Here is an 18,728-nt window from a genome sequence, read left to right as displayed (position 1 = left end):
TTTTATATATTACTGTCACACATTGAATCTTTTCTAAAGAAAAATATTTCCCTATAGAGAGTGATTACTCTAGGTTTGAGGTCAGATTTCAGAGAATTCTTACTGAGTTTAGGTTTGAAAGCATTGCATATGTATATATAAAGTTCCTAGAAAGCCACAGAGGGTACCCAAAATACCTAGTGCAGTGGTTCTTGAGTTGTGTTTGTCACACAGCAATCTAACTTGTTCCCGTTCTCAAACTGATTTCTATAGATTTTTTTTTTGTATTAGCACACATTGGGCAGTGTTTTGTATATAGATAAAATAACATAAAGTATCTTCATTTTGTGAGTGTTTTCTTACCAAAGGCATTTATATCATAGATATATGTTATCTATAATAGACAGTAAACTCAGTGATTTGGCTGATGTGCTATGGTTATTGTGTAAAATTTTAAAATCTTTTTTGTCTCTGATGACCTTCTGATAGAGAGGATATTTGAATTTGAACTATTTTACAATAGTAGGAAATCAAAATTACAGTAAGTTTGCTTTAAACTGTAATTCCCAACTAGCATACTAATTAAAAAGTAATTTTGTGTTCAAAAGTAGAGTGAGATATTTATATTCTGAAAGTAATATTTATTGGGTGGTTAGAGTGAGGAATATAGCATATATGTTACTGATTCTTAAAAGGACTTAAAATATGTATTAGTGATAAAGACATTCTTAGTGTTTCTAATTATCTTGATGTGTAATTACTATATTACTATTTTTGATTTTTATAACTAGGCTGCTTCAGTTAACATAGTTGTTTATTTTTAAAAAGCAAACTAAGCAAGCTAATTTTATTTATACACACATAGACATGTACACATGCAAATGTGAATATTTTGAAAGAGGACTTCTTTGAGACAGAATCTCCCTAGTCTAGCCCTAAACTTACAATCTTCCTGTCTCGTTCTCCCAAGTACTGGATTTACAGGTACATGCCACCACATTGCCAAAATCATTAACAATTTTTACTTAAAGTTTCTTCATTTATTTACTTGTAAGTTTTTAAAATGATTATATAGCAATCATTTGGTAAGATAACAAAAATGCAGGACTCCATATTCAAAATTACTAAATTTATAGAAAGCTGTTACTTTCTTTTCCTAAGTGTATTTTAACTGTAACAGACTAGAGTATGTATAACAGTATGTAACGTCATATTTACCAGATTTTTATCTTCTCCTTCCTTTCTTCATACATTGATCCTATTTACTGTCAGTTTGTTCTGTAACTAATAGTTGACATGCCACTAGAATATGTAAGAAAAATAATTAGGTTCTAAATTGATCTATGTGACTATAGATAGCTTTCTGTTAAGAGATGCATGACTTAATTGGCTTTTGTTTTGTTTTTCAGCAAAAATGAAAATCTGCTTAGATGCTCTTTGACTTTGCTTTTGTCATTGTAGCAGACGTCTCTACTTGTAAACATTTTCTGGTAGTAATTTTAAAGGAAATTTTGCATGTAAAGATGGTTCAATTTTGGTATTCATATTACCTGAGTTTTTCATTCAGGTTTTTCTTTGTCCTTTGAGGTTGTATTCAGAAATTGTCTTTATCTCAGACAGAACCACAGACATTGTAATTTATAACCCGGTTTCTGCTACTCCACCCCAATCTAGGCCCTACCACACAGATCTTCTCTAGAGCCAGTGGTGAGACAGACAGGTTTATTATGCGTCAGTACGTTTTATTAAAGTGGTCAGGCATTTGTCTTTTAATAAGAAAACTAGCTCAGATGATGATAAGTTGTATTTCCTTAAAAGTAGATAGTCTGCTGTGTAGGAATTCCTCACAGCATCTATAGAAATATGCTTTAGAACTTTAGCTGCCTTCTGCAGATGATACTAGGAATCCTGGGTTCTAGTTCAAGCTCTTGGTTATCCTTAATTTCTAATCTGAAAGAGTGATGGTAAGACTTGCAATGAGTTAGTAAATGTTATGGAAACAAAGGTACAATGTATATACAGGCGAGAGAAGTATTCACAAATTTGATGTAAAATACAGTGGTTTCAGCTATTTGGTTGGCTACTTGGTAAGTGGACTTTGTGCTGCCATTTCTGACTTAAGTACTCTCTATATAAAATGGAAAAATGTTCTATAGGGAAAACTGATCAAACATATTTGTGTATAGCTTTGTACTCAGCATTTCTTCTGTAATCCCAATCTTTACGTTGTGTCTAATACATTTTCCTTAAGCTTATTTTAACATTAGATTTCTACCTTAAGTGATATGTAATCATGTATATGTATTTCTAGATATGTAATCAAGGAAGTCCATACACATGATACAAAACCATCAACCTCAGATCCTCTAAAAGAGAGTCCGATTGTACAACTGGTTCAAGAGGAAGAAGAGGAAGCGAGTCCATCTACAGTGACCCTTTTGGGCAGCGGAGAACAGGAGGATGAGTCGTCATCCTGGTTTGAGTCTGAGACACAAATACTTTGTAGTGAACTGACTTCAATTTGTTGTATTTCTAGTTTTTCGGAGTATATCTATAAATGGTGCTCAGTTAGAGTTGCTCTTTATCGACAACGCAGCAGGACTGTGAGTAAAGGAAAACATGATGAGTCACCTCAGCCATCATTACTACTTCCTGTAGAATCAGTAGAGGTCTCAGTACTGCAGCCTCCCAGTGGAGATGTGGATAATGAGAACATGGAAAGAGAAGCTGAAACTGTTGTTCTGGATGATTTAAGTAGTGTGCACCAGGGTCATTTGACGAATCACACAGTGGATACAATTGAACTTGAACCAAGCTACCCTCAAACTCTTTCTCAGTCTCTTCTCTTAGATGTTACTCCAGAAATCAATTCACTGTCTAGAGTAGAAGGATCTGAGTCTGTTAAATCTGAGGGAGGACATATGTCATCACAAGTGATGCCCCAAGAGAGTTCTGTTGAATTCGATGATGAAACGGAAAAAAAGCCTGAGAGTTTGAGTTCTGTTGAGAAGCTCTCTGTTATTTATGAAACAAGTAAAGTTAATGAGGTAATGGACAATACTCTGAAAGAAGACATATTCTCCACAGAAGTTGTCACCAAGCTCCCTGAAACAATAGTACCACCACCTATAAACACAGCCACTGTGCCAGAGAATGAAGGTGTGGAAAGCAAACCTAGTATAGCTGATACACTAAAGCATACAGTGACTCCAGTTATGGATCCTTCGTTGCCTGAAGTGAAAGAGGATGAACAGTCTCCAGAAGATGCCCTTTTAAGAGGCTTACAGAGGACAGCTACAGATTTCTATGCTGAATTACAAAATTCTACAGATCTGGGATACGGTAATGGAAATCTTGTGCATGGATCAAATCAGAAGGAGTCAGTATTTATGAGACTTAATAATCGTATTAAAGCCTTAGAAGTTAACATGTCTCTCAGTGGTCGCTATCTGGAGGAACTTAGTCAAAGGTAGGTACAACTCATTTTACACCGTAAATTTAGCAGCTGAGTATGATCTACAAAGACATTGTGATGATGTAAGAAGCCAATTTTAACTGAAAAAGAGGGAAAGCCATTTAAATGATGTTCAAAGCTTCCCAGAATTGTTAATCTTTTCTGTTTTTGTAAATACTTAGTGACATGCAATTATTGGGCTAATAAATTTTCTGTTGTCTCGTTTTCTCCTTTATAGTCTTTGTGTTCTTACCATGTTGCTAAGATTAATCTTGAGCTCTTGTGCTTAACGTGACCTTGTGAGCATCTTAACTGGCAGTGTAGGCCTGTGCTAACATGTTCAGCTTCATTTCTCTTGATGTCCAGGAACTATTTGGCTATACCTTTTGTATGTGTTACTACATTGCACAGTCCTGAATAGATCATTTTAAGAAAAAGCAGATTGTCCAATCTTAAAATCAGAATTATTTTCCAGTACATAATGAATGAGAAAGTGGATTTAAAGTAATTCTTACTTTGTAGGTACCGAAAACAAATGGAAGAAATGCAAAAGGCTTTCAATAAGACAATCGTTAAGCTTCAGAATACTTCACGGATAGCAGAAGAACAGGTTGGTTTCTTCTTTATTGTATATGTACTTTTCACACTGCAGCACGATACTCAATTTTGTGGAGTGTATTGTAATTAATGTGCATGTACAGTGTGTAAGAGGGTAATAAGTCATTTCAGCCATTGTTAGGATACTCTGATTTTAATTATATCATAGATTGTTTTAGATAATAAAAATCAATTTTATTTTACTTCTTATTTCTGATTTTGTTAATGAGGACTACAACAAAATTCTTTTTTAATGAAGTGTATTACTTAGATAATGTAATTTAAGGTTACATTTTTTTAGACTGTACTGTGGCTGAAATGTAGCTTCTCCAGTATCACGTATGCCCATTTCATACATTTTAAATAGACTGGTGGTTGGTTTTATGTGAATATTTAATATTTAGTTTATGGTAACTATGTAAGTATTTTTATGCATGAGTATACATGTATTCTTTTGTGGAATACAAATATTCTCTCTGTAGTTACAGAAGTATGTCTACAGTTGCTATTTCTGTGTAATTATTGGTAATTTTCTCTAGTTTTCTCATCAGAAAAGAGTGCTAGCCTATACATTTCCTAGTGTTTTGACAACATAACTAGCTTGTCATTTCCCTGGTGTCACTTCTATGGCCGACCTGTATCTTCCTACTCCAACATAATTTAAAAAAACCTCTGTCAGCCTGTCATTATTCCCTTACAGGACCTCCGTTTGGACACTTTGTGTGAAATTTGATGTTACTGGATTTTTAAAAAAATTATTTATTTACATTCCAGCCTTTGCTCTCCTCCCAGTCCCCCCTTCTACAGTTCCTCATTCCACTTCTCCTCTACTTTGCCTTCAAGAGGGTGCCCCCAAACTAGATCTCCCTTCTTGCTCTCCCCCCTGTACCCCCTACCCCTATTCGTGGATTAGGTGCATCTTCTCCCACTGAAGCTAGACCGGGCAGTCATCTGCTGTTTATGTGCCTGGGGCCTTGGACCATTCTTTGTATGCTGCCTGGTTGGTGGCTCAGTGTCTGGTAGCTCCCTGGAGTCTGAGTTAGTTGAGACTGCTGGTCTTCCTATGAGATTGGCCTCCTCTTCAGCTTCTTAAATCCTTCCCCTTATTCAACCATAGTGGTCCACGATTTCAGTTCAATGGTTGGATGTAAGTATCTGCATCTGTGTCAGTCAGCTGCTGGTAGAGCCTCTCAGAGGTCAGTCATGCTAGACCCCTATCTAAAGTCTCTATTTTTGTCCCTGCAGTTCTTTTAGACAGAAACAGTTCTGGGTCAGAAATTTTGGCTTAGTAACCCCATCCCTCCACTTGAGGGTGAATAAAACGAACAATGGAGTTTATTACTGAAAACCTTTGCTTCTTTCTAATATAGTTCACCTTTTAAAAATACTAAGTTAATGACTTATTGAATCACTTTCTTTGAAAGTCAACTTACATACAACACTAATTTGCCTGTGATAGTTACAAACAACTAAAGACAAGCTTAAACTAGCTGACACTTTTAATCAATACATTTATTTTTGTTCAGATTACAAGACCATGAAAAGTACTTGTATAGGTCTTTGAGACATAAGATACAGATACTATAGATAAAGCATAGAGAAAATAAAGGAGCTATCAGATTAAAGCTCAAAATATTTCTTGACTGTAACAGCACACACGTCATATTTAAAAGTGTAATACTGGAAAAATTTTTTCATTAAGACAGAGGAGTGAACTTATCACTAGTCATACTGTTATCATTCTCTACATCTGGACAAGCAATAAATAAATAGAAACAGATGGAAGAAACGAAATAAAGCCATTCTTTTCTATAATTAACAAGAGTATTACAGGATATACTTCAAGTGAAATGAACCACACGCAGAAAGTCTTGGACCGTATATTTTCACCCATTTGCAGAAAACTATTAAGCCAATCTATGTAGAAGGACAGCAAGGTGAAAGGATGAAAAGAAGTTCAATAAAGGGCACCACAATAAAGTGCAAAAATGGTTTCTATTTCTTCTCTAATACGGTGGAAAACTACTAGTTAAAACTCTGCCATGCTGGTGAGATTGCAAACTGGTACAACCACTCTGAAAATCAATCTGGTGGTAGCTCAGAAAACTGGGAATAGTTCTACCTGAACACCCAGCTATACCTACCACTCTTGAGCATATACCCAAAAGATGCTCCACCATATCACTATGTTCACAGCAGTCTTATTCGTAATAGCCAGAAGCTGGAAACAACCCAGATGTCCCTCAAGAATGGATACAGAAAATGTAGTTCATTTACACAATGGTATACTATTCAGCTATTAAGAACAAGGACATCATGAATTTTGCAGGCAAATGGATGGAACTAGAAAATATCATCCTGAGTGAAGTAACCCAGACCCAAAAGGACATGCATGATATGTACTCACTTTAAAGTAGATATTAGCTATAAAATACAGGTACTATGTTATACTCCACAGACCCAAAGAAGCTAAACAAGACGGAAGGCCCAAGAGAGGATGCTTTAATCCCACTAGAAGGGGGAAGAAATAATCACAGGAGGCAAAGGGAGGGAGGTCCCTGGCTGGGAGAGAGGAAAGGGAAGGGAAAAGGGGAATAAGATCAGGTATGAGGGGGAGGGCTGAAGAGAAGCTCAGAGGGACAGGAGAATGAATGAAATTATGTAGCCTAGGGGGTTGGAGATGGGGGGACCATCTAGAAAGTACCAGAGACCAGGAGGTGAGAAACTCTAGAGAAACACACACAACTGAGGCTTGAAACGCTTAGATCTAGAATAATAAAGGATTATGTAGTTTCTATCAGGTCTTAAGTTAGAGTTTTCAAATTCATAAACTTCTTCTTGCCTTTTTTTTCTTCCTTCCTTCTTAGATTTATTAATAGACTCAAATTTTAGTACTATATTTACTTAATACCCAATGAAGGTGACTTTGGTGGCCTTCTTTTTATTGGTAGTAGTGTAGTATCAATTAGATGACATAGGTATGACTTCCTGCATTCCATTTTATTTTGCTATGAAAGGAAAGATTATAATTTTTTATATTAAAATCTCATATCTAGAAACTAACTTAAAAAATTCAGCATGTCTTTCTACTGGCAAATGTTTTGCTTTAAAAACAGTCAGAGTAGCATGTATGTATCTAGTGATAGACTAGTTCAATAGTAAGTTGAAAAGCTGTTCATTAGGTTCTATTAGCATGACATTCTACATTCTGGCAGGAAGTGGCAGAATAGTTCCTTCTGAGGGGAAGATTGAGCACAATCCCAGACTCCTATGTATTTTTTTTTTAAACTTTTAATCAAGGTTTGTATTTCTCTATTAAGATCTTTGAAAAAATACATTTTGAAAGAACTTAGTGGTTTTTCCAAATTACATGTTTTACTTAAATTTATAATTTAGTTAATATGCAGATGTAATATAAAGAAAAGTGATCTTTTGTTATAGGACCAGCGGCAAACTGAAGCCATCCACTTGCTCCAGGCACAGCTGACCAACATGACACAGCTTGTTTCAAACTTGTCAGCAACTGTAGCAGAATTAAAACGGGAGGTAATTGTTCAACTACCTGTAAGACAGTCCTCCTAGGAAGGTTGTCAGAAGGCCAAGCTTGTAAATATGAACATGATAGTTCAAAGCTCAAACCAAACAAAACTGTTACTTATGTAGAACTTTCTTAAAACACCAAAATGCATTATTTTATTAAAAGCTTGGCTTTCATGATTTGGCCACCCTATAAGGCAGGTATTATGTTAATTCTGTCAGGTCTTTTGGAAAAAGCAATATAATTTGATTTTTATTCTGAACATTGCAAGTCATTGGAAATTACTAAGCAAAGAAATTATTTGGATCATTTCAATGATGTTTAGCATGTTGAGAAATTCCTCATTTGCTACCCTGCTGAGAATTATCTGTTTAAGAACAAGAGCAGAAACAAGAAGGGAACTTCTTAGGAGAGGGGCAGTTGCAGTAACTTGCGTGAAGTTAACTAAGATTTTAGAAGTAGAAAACAGTAGGATGTTAAATTACGTATATATTTAAAGAGGTAGAAAGATAAGCCTTAATGAGCTATCAGGTATGTGAGGATAAGAAATTAAGGTTGAGTCTGAGGGGTTTGATAACTGAATAGTTCAGTTTGTATATAGTTAGAAAGGATATGTGTTAGTATACTATCCCTAAGGGAGAGAGTGCAGATGGAAAGACAGACTAGACATCAACAGAATGAATGTTCAGTGGTGAGCTCAAGTCTAAGGCATAAATGTGCTCACTGTACGGCTTTTATCTTTCAGGAAAGAATTAGATGGGGAGAGAACAGGAAAAGAACAAATGTCTATAGTTTGTTTTCAAGCAGCATGCTCTGTATTTATTATGGTTTTGGAGCACTTTGTTTAAAATCACTTGTTTGAATTTTAGGTCCCACTGTCTATTCTTTAAAGTAGTTTGTAATTATGTTTATCTTTTAGGTTTCAGATCGTCAGAGTTACCTTGTCATGTCGTTGGTTTTATGTGTTGTCTTGGGACTGATGCTCTGTATGCAACGTTGTCGAAATACTTCTCAATTCGATGGAGATTACATTTCAAAACTTCCTAAAAGTAATCAGTATCCAAGCCCTAAAAGGTGAGGTTAACTTTATACTTCACAGTTTTCTTCTTTTTTTTACCACTGTTTTGTTTTATTTTGTTTTGTTTTTCTCAAAGAAATGCTGAGCAGATAAAGGGACATGAAACCAAAATATTAAAAACATCTTTATAGCAAGATGGTAACTATACATGGAGATAGTGCTATTGAATAATCAAGAGGAATATGCATCAAACCTTTCAATTATTTTGGTTGAGAAAGATGTTCAAATGTGGCATTCAAAGGTGGAAGAGAAGTACCATTGTAAGATAAGATCTTTGGAGAAGATTTGTTTTATATTAGCAGTAATTGTGCTAATTTAGGCTTGTTCTGTATGTTATGCAGGTCTCAAATCCTCCATTTAAATAGGCTACACAGTAAGTTAGATCCCATATACTCACTCCTGTGTGTTGTTGTTTTCTTAACATATTAGGTGTTTCTCTTCCTATGATGACATGAATTTGAAAAGAAGAACATCATTTCCCCTCATCAGATCCAAATCTCTGCAGTTTACTGGCAAAGAAGGTAGATTTTTTATGGATATGACCTATGTGTACAAACTGGCTTCTCGAATAAGTATAATGTACATGCTGTGTTTTCATCTGCAACCAAAAAATGAATCAGTTATCTTTGTGTTTGTGCTAGTCAAAGCCACTTTATCATTTTCATGCTTTAAAGCTCTTCGTTCCTTTGAAAGCCCAAAGGGTGGGGAGGGGGACGTAGTGTTACTTAGCAATGAGTAGTGTTGTTTGCACATGCTCCTGTTTAGAAGTATTTCTTTTTAGAAAGGGATGTTTGAGAAAGTTCAGCAGCTATGGAAACCTGAATGCTCAATGTGCTCTCATAGCATCCTGTGCTTTTCTGCCTCCTCTTCTTGTGCAGGTAGGACCCTTTTTTATCTCTAGTTTAGGACTTTCGAGGCACTTTCATAGCCCCAGAGTTTATAATTGGGTTCCATTCAAGACATGTTAACATTTGTATAAGCAGATGTATGCTAAGTGACTATTTTCCTATTTTACTTCCTTTGTAATTAGTGCTTATTAAGAAACTTAAAAAAATATTCTTTTAGCAGTAGTAAAATAATTATATATTTCATTTAAGGGTGCTTTCTATATAACTAGCTGTTTTCCCTTTCCTTAGGATTTTAGTAATTAAGCCACATATTTCTGTTATTATGTCCTTCAAATAGTCTTTCCTGAGTCTCGCTAATATGAGCTTTCACTCCATGTGCCTTTACTAAGCTTAGAGAATTTTTATAAACTAAATATGTCTGTAACTCACATCCTAATTAAAAAGTAGAATGCAGTCTAGCACCTCAAAAACTGTTTTGTGTTTTCCTCTCCTAGTGTAGGCAGTATTTTAACATCTAATTATTTTGAGTCACCATGCCATTGACCCGAATTCTAGTACAGTATTCCACTGTACAAATGCTGCACATTAACACATTTGCCTGTGGACTATTACATGTCTATAAGATATGCGTGCATCTGCCAACAGGAGTGGAAGTGGGCGTGCTGGGTCATAGCATGTATGGCAGCCTTAGCGAATACCAGCACCTGGTTTTCTGTGAATGGCCTCCTTCCTCTTTGGGTGCTTTCCCTCCCCCCTGCCCCCCGGTCCCCCCCCCCCCAGCTTCGTCAGGTGTTCCACATCCTAGTAAACATTTTAGTAATTTGGGTCTTGTAGTCATTCTGATTGGTATATATGCATTTCTTCTTTGAGGTATATTCATACAGTTGTGAGATATGTTGATCAGTTCTCTTATTTTAAATTAAGTGAACTAACATATTTTATTATTTTTTCTATAACTCTTTAAAGGCAAATAGAATAGGCTCCCTGCCGCCCCCCATAATAGAATTGCTTCTGTTTTAGACAATGATGTGATCTTGACTTAACCTTGCTTTTAAAGAAAGCTGAGAACAATAGGTGGGGACAGTAGGTAGGAAGAAATTGACTTCAGTCCTGATTCTATCCTCCTTCCCTCCCTCCCTCCCTTCCTTCCTTCCTTTTAAAATTAAAGAGCTTCTTGGAGCAGTGTTCTTGGTCTGCCTTAAATTTCCCATCTTGTTGGTATTTTCAGTTCTTAACTTAGAAGGAAGGAACCATGTTAGATTGTTTTCTTTTTTTAAGCAACAACTTAAAATTAAAAAAAAGGTAGTAGGTATCTTTTTCCCAATGAGCCATCTCATCAGCCTTCTGTTCGTCTTTTGATGAGATTTAAGTAGTGTCCCCTCTCTGTCTTTCTGCACGTATAAACGAAAATGGGATAGCTAGGTCATGTAACAGTATTGTTTTTCTCTTTGTATAATCTCCATATTTTCCACATTACTGTACTGCTTTACAAGTCTAGCAACAGTGTTCCATTGTTCCCATATCCGCATGTATGTTAGTTTATGCTTTTCCTTCTAATTATAGCTATTTTAATATCTGTGGAATAACCTACTATGACTTTGATTTGCATTTCTCTAATTCATTGTGTGTGTGTGTGTGTGCACGTGCGTGCATGTGTACTTGTGAGTGTACATACATACATATAGATACATACATGTACATATAAATACACATATGCATGCACTAGCATATAAAAGTAAATATAATGCATGATTGACAGATCTTCCTTTCTGCATATAGCATTTTCACTATCCATTTTGTTTTGTTGTCTGTACTTTCTGTGTCCTATCTAGGAAGTCTTTGTGAAGTCTAGAGTCCTAAAACTTATGTTTTTTTTTTTCTCCTAGTTTTATAGGTTTAGATCTGTACTGTATTTGGAGTTAATTTTTGTATATGACATAAGAGTCCATTTATCTCTGCACAATTTGACTAGATTATCTGTTTCTCATTGAGAATAGTCTAAGCATCCTTGTAGGAAAAAAAAATCACTTGACCATATCTCTACATACTGTATTGCCCTGTTGTTAAATATGTTAAATGCATATGAATTTAGGATCCTTACGTTTTCTCGGAGTATTGTAGTCCAGTCGTCATTATGTCATTTTGTTCCATGTCTTAAAGTCTCCTCTGTCTCAAATGAGTGTACCTGTTCTTTCTTTTGCATTTAAATGAATTTTTTTTTAGGTGATATATAGTTGGATCTCATTACCTGATTGACTGTAGTCTCCTTAATAGACTACTGATTTTAAAAATTGTTTTGATATAGTTAGAATATTGCAATATTATTATTTTTTATTTGTTAATTTTTTATTTGTTTGTTTTTGTCCTCTATATTACTTATTTTTACTCTTTTTGATTATAATTATTTTATCTGATTTTTTGTTAGCATATCCAGCATAATTCTTTATAGAGTTAGTCTAATTATTGCTTGTTTACCATTTACATTAACAACGAACCTACCTCCACTTTCAAATAAAGCCGTACCTTTCCCCAGGCTTGGTTATAGCAACAAAGTAATTAATATTAAATCCTGCCCAACACGTGCAATATTGCTATCATTTATTCTGTTTATACATATACATACATCGCTTATACACACATAGAAAACCATGTGGATATTAATTTGAATATACTTATCTGTTAACAAGTTAAGGATAAGAAAAAAATTGTTTTTTCTTATCTCTTTTTGAATTACTATTTTTTTGCAAGGCAGGTCTGTGGACATAGCATTCACTCAATTTTGCTTATTTATGAAAGTCTATTTCTTCTCTTTTGAAAAATCCATAAGCAAGATAAGAATTATATCTGATTTTTCCCCCTCAAAAAACAAAACTTTAAGAAGTTTACATCTTACAGTTTCAGATGTCACTCCTGTTTTTTGTTTGTTTTGTTTCTGTTTTTGTTTTTCTTGTTAAGTTTGTGTTTTATCCTACTGAGATATACCATAGCTATGGATCATGGGCTTTCTTTTGAATTAGTAAAACTACATGGGTATAGAGTTTTCTTGGTCACAGTAATTTAGAGTCTTTAGTATAAGTTGTAGGAATGAAGGTTTCTGGTAATGTTTAATTGCAATTCCAAAAATTACCCATTTTCCCTTAAATGGTAGAGTGTATTAACACTTAGCCCGTCATGTGAACTTTTGCAGAGTTTTGCATTTGATGTAACAGCAGTCTGCTGTGCTCTCCTTCTTCATTGTGTAGTTCGAGGCTTTTTGTTTAGATGAAGGGTATATTCATTTCCCTATTACAATGCTTAGACTGAGAGTTATATACAGTCATTGGTCTTTATTGGTCACTTAAAGACCAATTACTTACTCATCTAAAGAGGCATTGTTGCCTCTTTCAGAAACAATACAATGATTTTTTTTTTTTTGGTTTTTCGAGACAGGGTTTCTCTGTGTAGCCCTGGCTGTCCTGGAACTCACTCTGTAGACCAGGCTGAGCCTCGAACTCAGAAATCCGCCTGCCTCTGCCTCCCAAGTGCTGGGATTAAAGGTGTGTGCCACCACCACCCGGCGTACCATGATCTTATTAAAGCCTTTGCTTATCCTGTTTAATTTACATGGTTTTTTTATATTCATTTTTATGTTGTGTTGCCTCAATTGTAGTTGTTTTTTTTTTTTTTTGCTTAATTCTAAATCAAGGTATTATATTTATTGCTTCTTTAAATTTGTCTACATATTTACTGAGTTATTTGGTATGTCTTAAATCTTTTTTCCTAAGATCTTTCATTCGTCATTATATCTCTAAACCTCTGAATTCCGTTTTTCTTCTTCTTTTTTTGGAGACAAGTTCTCTCTGTGGCCCTGGCTGTCCTAGAACTCACTGTGTCACTGTATAGATCAGGCTGGTCTCATGATTCAGAGATCTACCTGCCTTTGCTGGGATTAGAGGTGTATGCTACCATACCAGCTCCTTAAACTACTATTTTTACTTTTCTTTATTCCTGTGTTAGATTTAGTGAACTCTTTAGATCTCTAGATAGGTATCTTTTAAGTAATGGGAAATTGTAGCTGATAATTTCCCCTAGATACATGACCTATCTTGATTCCTCCATCTCTTAAGTCTCAAATTTCATAAATGTATTAATTTATTGTCTTGTGTCCTCTTTATCTTGTAAAGTTTCTATATTTTTCTTTTAAAATTGTGTGTGTGGTTGTGTGAATGCAAATGCAAGTGCCTTTGGAAGCCAGCTCATCCCTGGAGCTGTGATCTCTGAGCTGCCTGGCATGGGTGCTATAAAGCAGACTCAGCCCTCCGGAGGAGCAGCATATGCTGTTAATCCAATCCGCTTTTGCTTCCTTATATAGTTTTCAGTGCTTGTTTTTTCCTAAGCCACAGAGTCTACAGCTATATCTAATCTGTTCTTAAATTTATCTATTGAGTTTTATATTTTACTTACCACGTTTTTTTGTTCCTAGGAGACCTTTGTGTTTTGTTAAAGTCTTGTTTTGTATTTCTTGAGATATTTTCTAGCTTTTTAATATTTAAACACACTTAAATATAGTGTCTTTATTGCCCATGTTTGAGATCAGAATAATAATATAAGTTGTAATTGTTGGAGTCATGTTATCAATATGTTTCTGGTATGTATCGCTTTATGACAAATTAGTCGGTGTCAGAATACGAGTTGTTTTAACAAGTTGTATAGGGCTGAAGTTCAATAGCTCTGTTTAGAGATCTGTGCTTGTCATTGGAGGGAAAGGTAGGAGCTCTGAATGTACTTTTGAGTAACTGAGTTTTTAAAACTTAGAGGTGAATCTATAGATCTGATTATATAGATCCTCATCAGCTCATAATGTTTTTCCTGAGTTTGTGTCACATGTACCATGTTCAAACTATTTCTGTATTTTAGAGTTAATAGTTTTAATCAGAGCTATAAAAGATTAGGAAAAAACCATTCCTAAATCCCACTTTATACTCTTCTAACCGACATCTATGATTCCAACACATCATAATGTGCCTGTCTGACAGCATTCATCTTTTGGATTACCTGTAGGCTTAGTGTTGGTTTGCCCAATAATACCATTTTTCTCATCAGATGGGGAATGAATCTGGTCCCAGAGAACGACCCTTCCTGTATCAATTGATAATTGTTCATTCAAAATGTAAAATGGAAATATACTATGTAAATGTTCATTGTCTTCAGAATTGATAACCAATCTTCAAATACCTTTGACCAAATTCAAGTTCAGAGCCCACCATTCTGGCTTACTAATTTTCAGTGTAGAAATAATAGTTATCCTGATACCTGTCATCCATTTCACTAATAATCACTAATGTTGTTATTAGCGTGTTTAGTCATAGCATAATCCACTTTTCATTTTACACCCTTTTTTTTTAACCTATAGTAGATCCAAATGATTTGTACATCGTAGAACCCCTCAAGTTCTCTCCAGAGAAAAAGGTAATATTCTTTTTCTTTTCAAGCCTATTATAAACTATATGGTCATAATTGAAAAACAAATATTGAAATGTTAATGTTTATTCCTTAGCATTTTGTTTATTTTAATTTTTTGTTTTTCTTTTTAGTTGTTTTGGGTGGTTGTTGGTATTTTTACATTTATTTAATGTGTCACTGCCAAAAGGGTAACTTGTAGGAGTTACTACTCTACCCTGTGAGTTCTGAGCGTCAAGTGTCTTTTCCTGCTAAGCCATCTTGTTGGCCCTGCTTTTTGTGTTTCTTTTTTTGAGACAAGGTCGCACATACACTGTAGCTTAGGCTTGCCTGAACTACAGTATGCAGCCCAGACTGACATCAAACTCTCTGAAGTCCTCCTGCCTCAATCTTCCAAGGGCTGGGATAATAGATGGGAGCCATCATATCCAACCAGAGTGTTGATTTTCTCCCCACCCCCCCTCTTGTTTTTGTTTGTTTGAGATAAAGTCTTATGTATGCCAGGATGCCTAAACTTGCTGCATCCTGAGGAAGACTTTGAGCCTCTGTTTGCACCTTCTGAGTATAGGTACTAGGATTGTAGGCAGATATCCCCCATCCAGTTTTATGCAGTACTCAGGGTCAAACCTGGGCCTTCATGCCTATGGTACAAGCCTTTTACTAACTGAATTGTATTCTTAGGTCCCATACGTTCATTTTCAGTGGTGATTTTGTATGAAATAGGAACCAAGAATATATTCCTATTTTTAAAGGTTTACAAAATAAAACTAAGAATTCATTAAAGAGAAACTCATGAGGCCTGCAAAGCCTTAAATATTATCCGACCTTTTAAAGAAAAAAACTGTGCTGATCCTTGGATGATAGTCATTATTTACGAGCTGCTCATGCATGCCGGGCACAGTGCAAGCACTGTCTATATAATCCTCTCTGTAACCTAGCAGTGGTAATAGCTCCATTTAAAAAATGAGGACACAAACAGAGGCTGTACTTAGACGTCCCATTAGATAATAAGCACTGCTTTGTATCTTCCTAGGATTCTCCCCCCGACCCCCCCGCTATAAAGTCTGATTTTCTTTTTTACCTCTCAGATTATATAATATTTACTTTGATTAACAATAATTGTCTGTAGTAAAATTTCAGATTAGTGCAAAGTAGCATTGGATTTAATCCTAACTTCAATATTTACTATTTTGTAATTTAGGCAGTGAGCCAAGTCTCTGAAGTTTGATTTTTTTTTTCCATGTAGGAGCCAAGGGCAAACTTGTCAGGGTTAACATATATGAAAGTAAACAGTATAACATCTGACACATAGAGGTATTCAGATATTAGCTGTCTCTACCTAAACTCTGTGTACAAGTTGCTGTTGAGTTGAGTAGCCATTTACAAAGGGGGCTGTCAGAGGTACTATCTATTCACAGAAACGTGTGTGTGTGTGTGTGTGTGTGTGTGTGTGTGTGTGTGTGTGAGAGAGAGAGAGAGAGAGAGAGAGAGAGAGAGAGAGAGAGAGAGAGAGAGAGAGAGAAAACAAGCACTAGTTTTACTTCTCATAAACAATGCTACTTTCCTCATATATCTCATATCTAATGAGTAATTTCTCTGTTTTTATTTCTGTTATAGAAGAAACGTTGCAAGTACAAAACTGAAAAAATTGAGACAATAAAGCCTGCAGATCCATTGCAACCTATAGCAAATGGAGATATAAAAGGAAGAAAGCCCTTTACGAACCAGAGAGATTTTTCTAATATGGGAGAAGTTTATCACTCTTCTTACAAAGGCCCTCCATCTGAGGGAAGCTCAGAAACTTCATCACAGTCAGAAGAGTCCTATTTTTGTGGCATTTCAGCTTGTACAAGTCTGTGCAATGGACAGACCCAAAAGACAAAAACTGAGAAGAGGGCTTTAAAACGAAGGCGATCTAAAGTCCAAGACCAAGGAAAGTTAATAAAAGCTCTTATACAGACTAAGTCGGGGTCATTGCCGAGCCTGCATGACATAATCAAAGGAAACAAGGAGATCACCGTGGGAGCATTTGGGGTTACAGCAGTCTCGGGACGTATCTAAAAGGAGCTGACCATTTATACTGAGAACTTTTTTGTTGTTCTTTGAAGAACAGCCTGTGGTATTTGAAGGGTTCATGGGGAGGGATAAAATACTGGGGAAAGTATTCAGAAATTATGGTTTTTTTTTTTCCTTTTGAAAAAGTAGACAGGATTGTGTCAATCTTGGCTGATGAAGTACAGTTTTACACGGCTGATCTCGTCCTATAAGGATGATGATAGACATTTTATAGAGATGTGTTTTCACAGATAATTACTGGGACAGAAGTAATTTGGAAGCCCAGTTCCTTGGGTGGATAGGAATGAAAGCCTAAACCCCTCCTTCAGCTTGGTTCCTGTTTCTTGCACCTTCCCATATTTATGTGCCTTTTGTCTATTTATAATGCCACTGGAAGAGGAGGGAGAACTTTTTCTGTCATTTGATTTGTTTTGTAACTTTATTAGATTTTTGAAGCTGCAAACACTACAAAGTTTTAAGGTGGTCTATGCCCGAAGCTCAGCAGTGTGGGTCATCTGCATAAAGATCCTAAAGACTTCCAGCGTAGAGCCACTCAGGAGTCTCACTGGAAACAAACACTTGCTGAAGTTTTATAAAGGCCTTTCAGATAAAAGGTGATGATTTCACCCTTGGTCTCATTTAATTTAGTTGGATTGGGCTAATCCCCCACCCCCACCCCCCGAGTTATCAACTCAGTAAAATGTAAGATATTTTCTTGGAAATGACAGGTATTTGAAACAAATTTATTATAAATTCACCTTTAAACACACTTTACTATTTGTGATAATTTCTTTACATTGCTCTAAATGTTCACAGTAAACACTAATCCTCCAAATTTTCACGTCACCGAGACCAGGTTTTCCATGGTCCAGTCACTGCCTTTGTACATAGTCACAGAACCAGCCAGTGAGCTTGTCAGGCCTGATTCAGTCTAATTGGCAAAGTCTAGTAGGATTATGATTCCTTCATGTTTGCTTTTATTGGCTACAATGTGCAGATATGTATACATGTGGTGTCAGCGTCTGTCTTCATTTGTTTTTCCCCCTTAAGTAATTGGCAGTGTCTGTCTGAGTAAATTGATTTCTTGATGTGTGATTGTCCAGGGATGAGTGAAAGTGATATGTGTTTTTGAGAGAGAATTGACCATTTTATGTTGTAAAATTTAAGTTATAACTTATTGAGCACTTTTGTTAATAATTGTTTTTAAATTTGTCTAATACCTTTTTTGGTATTGTTTGTAATGTGATTTATTTAAGGCCTTTTTGTTTAAGTTGCTGCTTTAGGTTAACAGTATGTTTTAGGAAATGAATTTCCCCCCTTCCAGTCTGCACAATTAGTCATTCAGAGCAATATGGCCTGATGGTCCAGCAGGCCCTTGAGAAGTCCAGATGTGGGCAGAGCTAGAGTGGGAAGTCACTGTGTGTTGTGAAAAGAGGGTTTTAAATATGTAACTACAGAGCTGTAGTACCATTAGAAACTGTGAATTTCCAAATAAATCTGAACACTTGTCTTTATTAATTACTGGCTCTTCTGTCCTTTCAAAGATTGCAAAAATGTATTACTAATTTCTAATGTAAGGGTGTTTTGTGTTTTGTTTTTTTTTGGCATCTTTCAGGCTGAGTATGTCAGCATTGCTCACATGTCAGGCAGCCACTGTCTGCTCTCTCACCTGAGCGTTATGTTCACTAGTAGTCAGTAACCTTTGCAGACTTTAGACAGACAGACCTAACAGTTAGTAAA

General features: G+C 35.7%; 1 protein-coding gene across 4 annotated transcripts in view; it reads left to right on the top strand.

The window, feature by feature from the left end:
• Suco (SUN domain containing ossification factor) overlaps positions 1 to 18,506 on the top strand; it is a 55,253-nt gene extending 36,747 nt beyond the window's left edge. For all 4 annotated transcript variants that reach the window (XM_028759517.1, XM_028759503.1, XM_028759510.1 and 1 more), the window contains 7 exons: positions 2,291 to 3,448; positions 3,956 to 4,043; positions 7,472 to 7,576; positions 8,488 to 8,642; positions 9,076 to 9,167; positions 14,887 to 14,942; positions 16,551 to 18,506. In XM_028759517.1, the coding sequence (XP_028615350.1) occupies positions 2,291 to 3,448; positions 3,956 to 4,043; positions 7,472 to 7,576; positions 8,488 to 8,642; positions 9,076 to 9,167; positions 14,887 to 14,942; positions 16,551 to 16,994 (2,098 nt within the window). In that variant the 3' untranslated portion in view covers positions 16,995 to 18,506. The remainder of the gene's footprint in view (positions 1 to 2,290; positions 3,449 to 3,955; positions 4,044 to 7,471; positions 7,577 to 8,487; positions 8,643 to 9,075; positions 9,168 to 14,886; positions 14,943 to 16,550) is intronic.
• Positions 18,507 to 18,728: the final 222 nt, after the last annotated feature.

This window comes from Grammomys surdaster, unplaced genomic scaffold (genome assembly GCF_004785775.1).
Source record: "Grammomys surdaster isolate TR1022 unplaced genomic scaffold, NIH_TR_1.0 130, whole genome shotgun sequence".
NCBI classification, from domain to species: Eukaryota; Metazoa; Chordata; class Mammalia; order Rodentia; family Muridae; genus Grammomys; species Grammomys surdaster.
The sequence above is the reverse complement of the archived record's forward strand: the minus strand, read 5'-3'. Positions and strand labels throughout refer to the sequence as shown.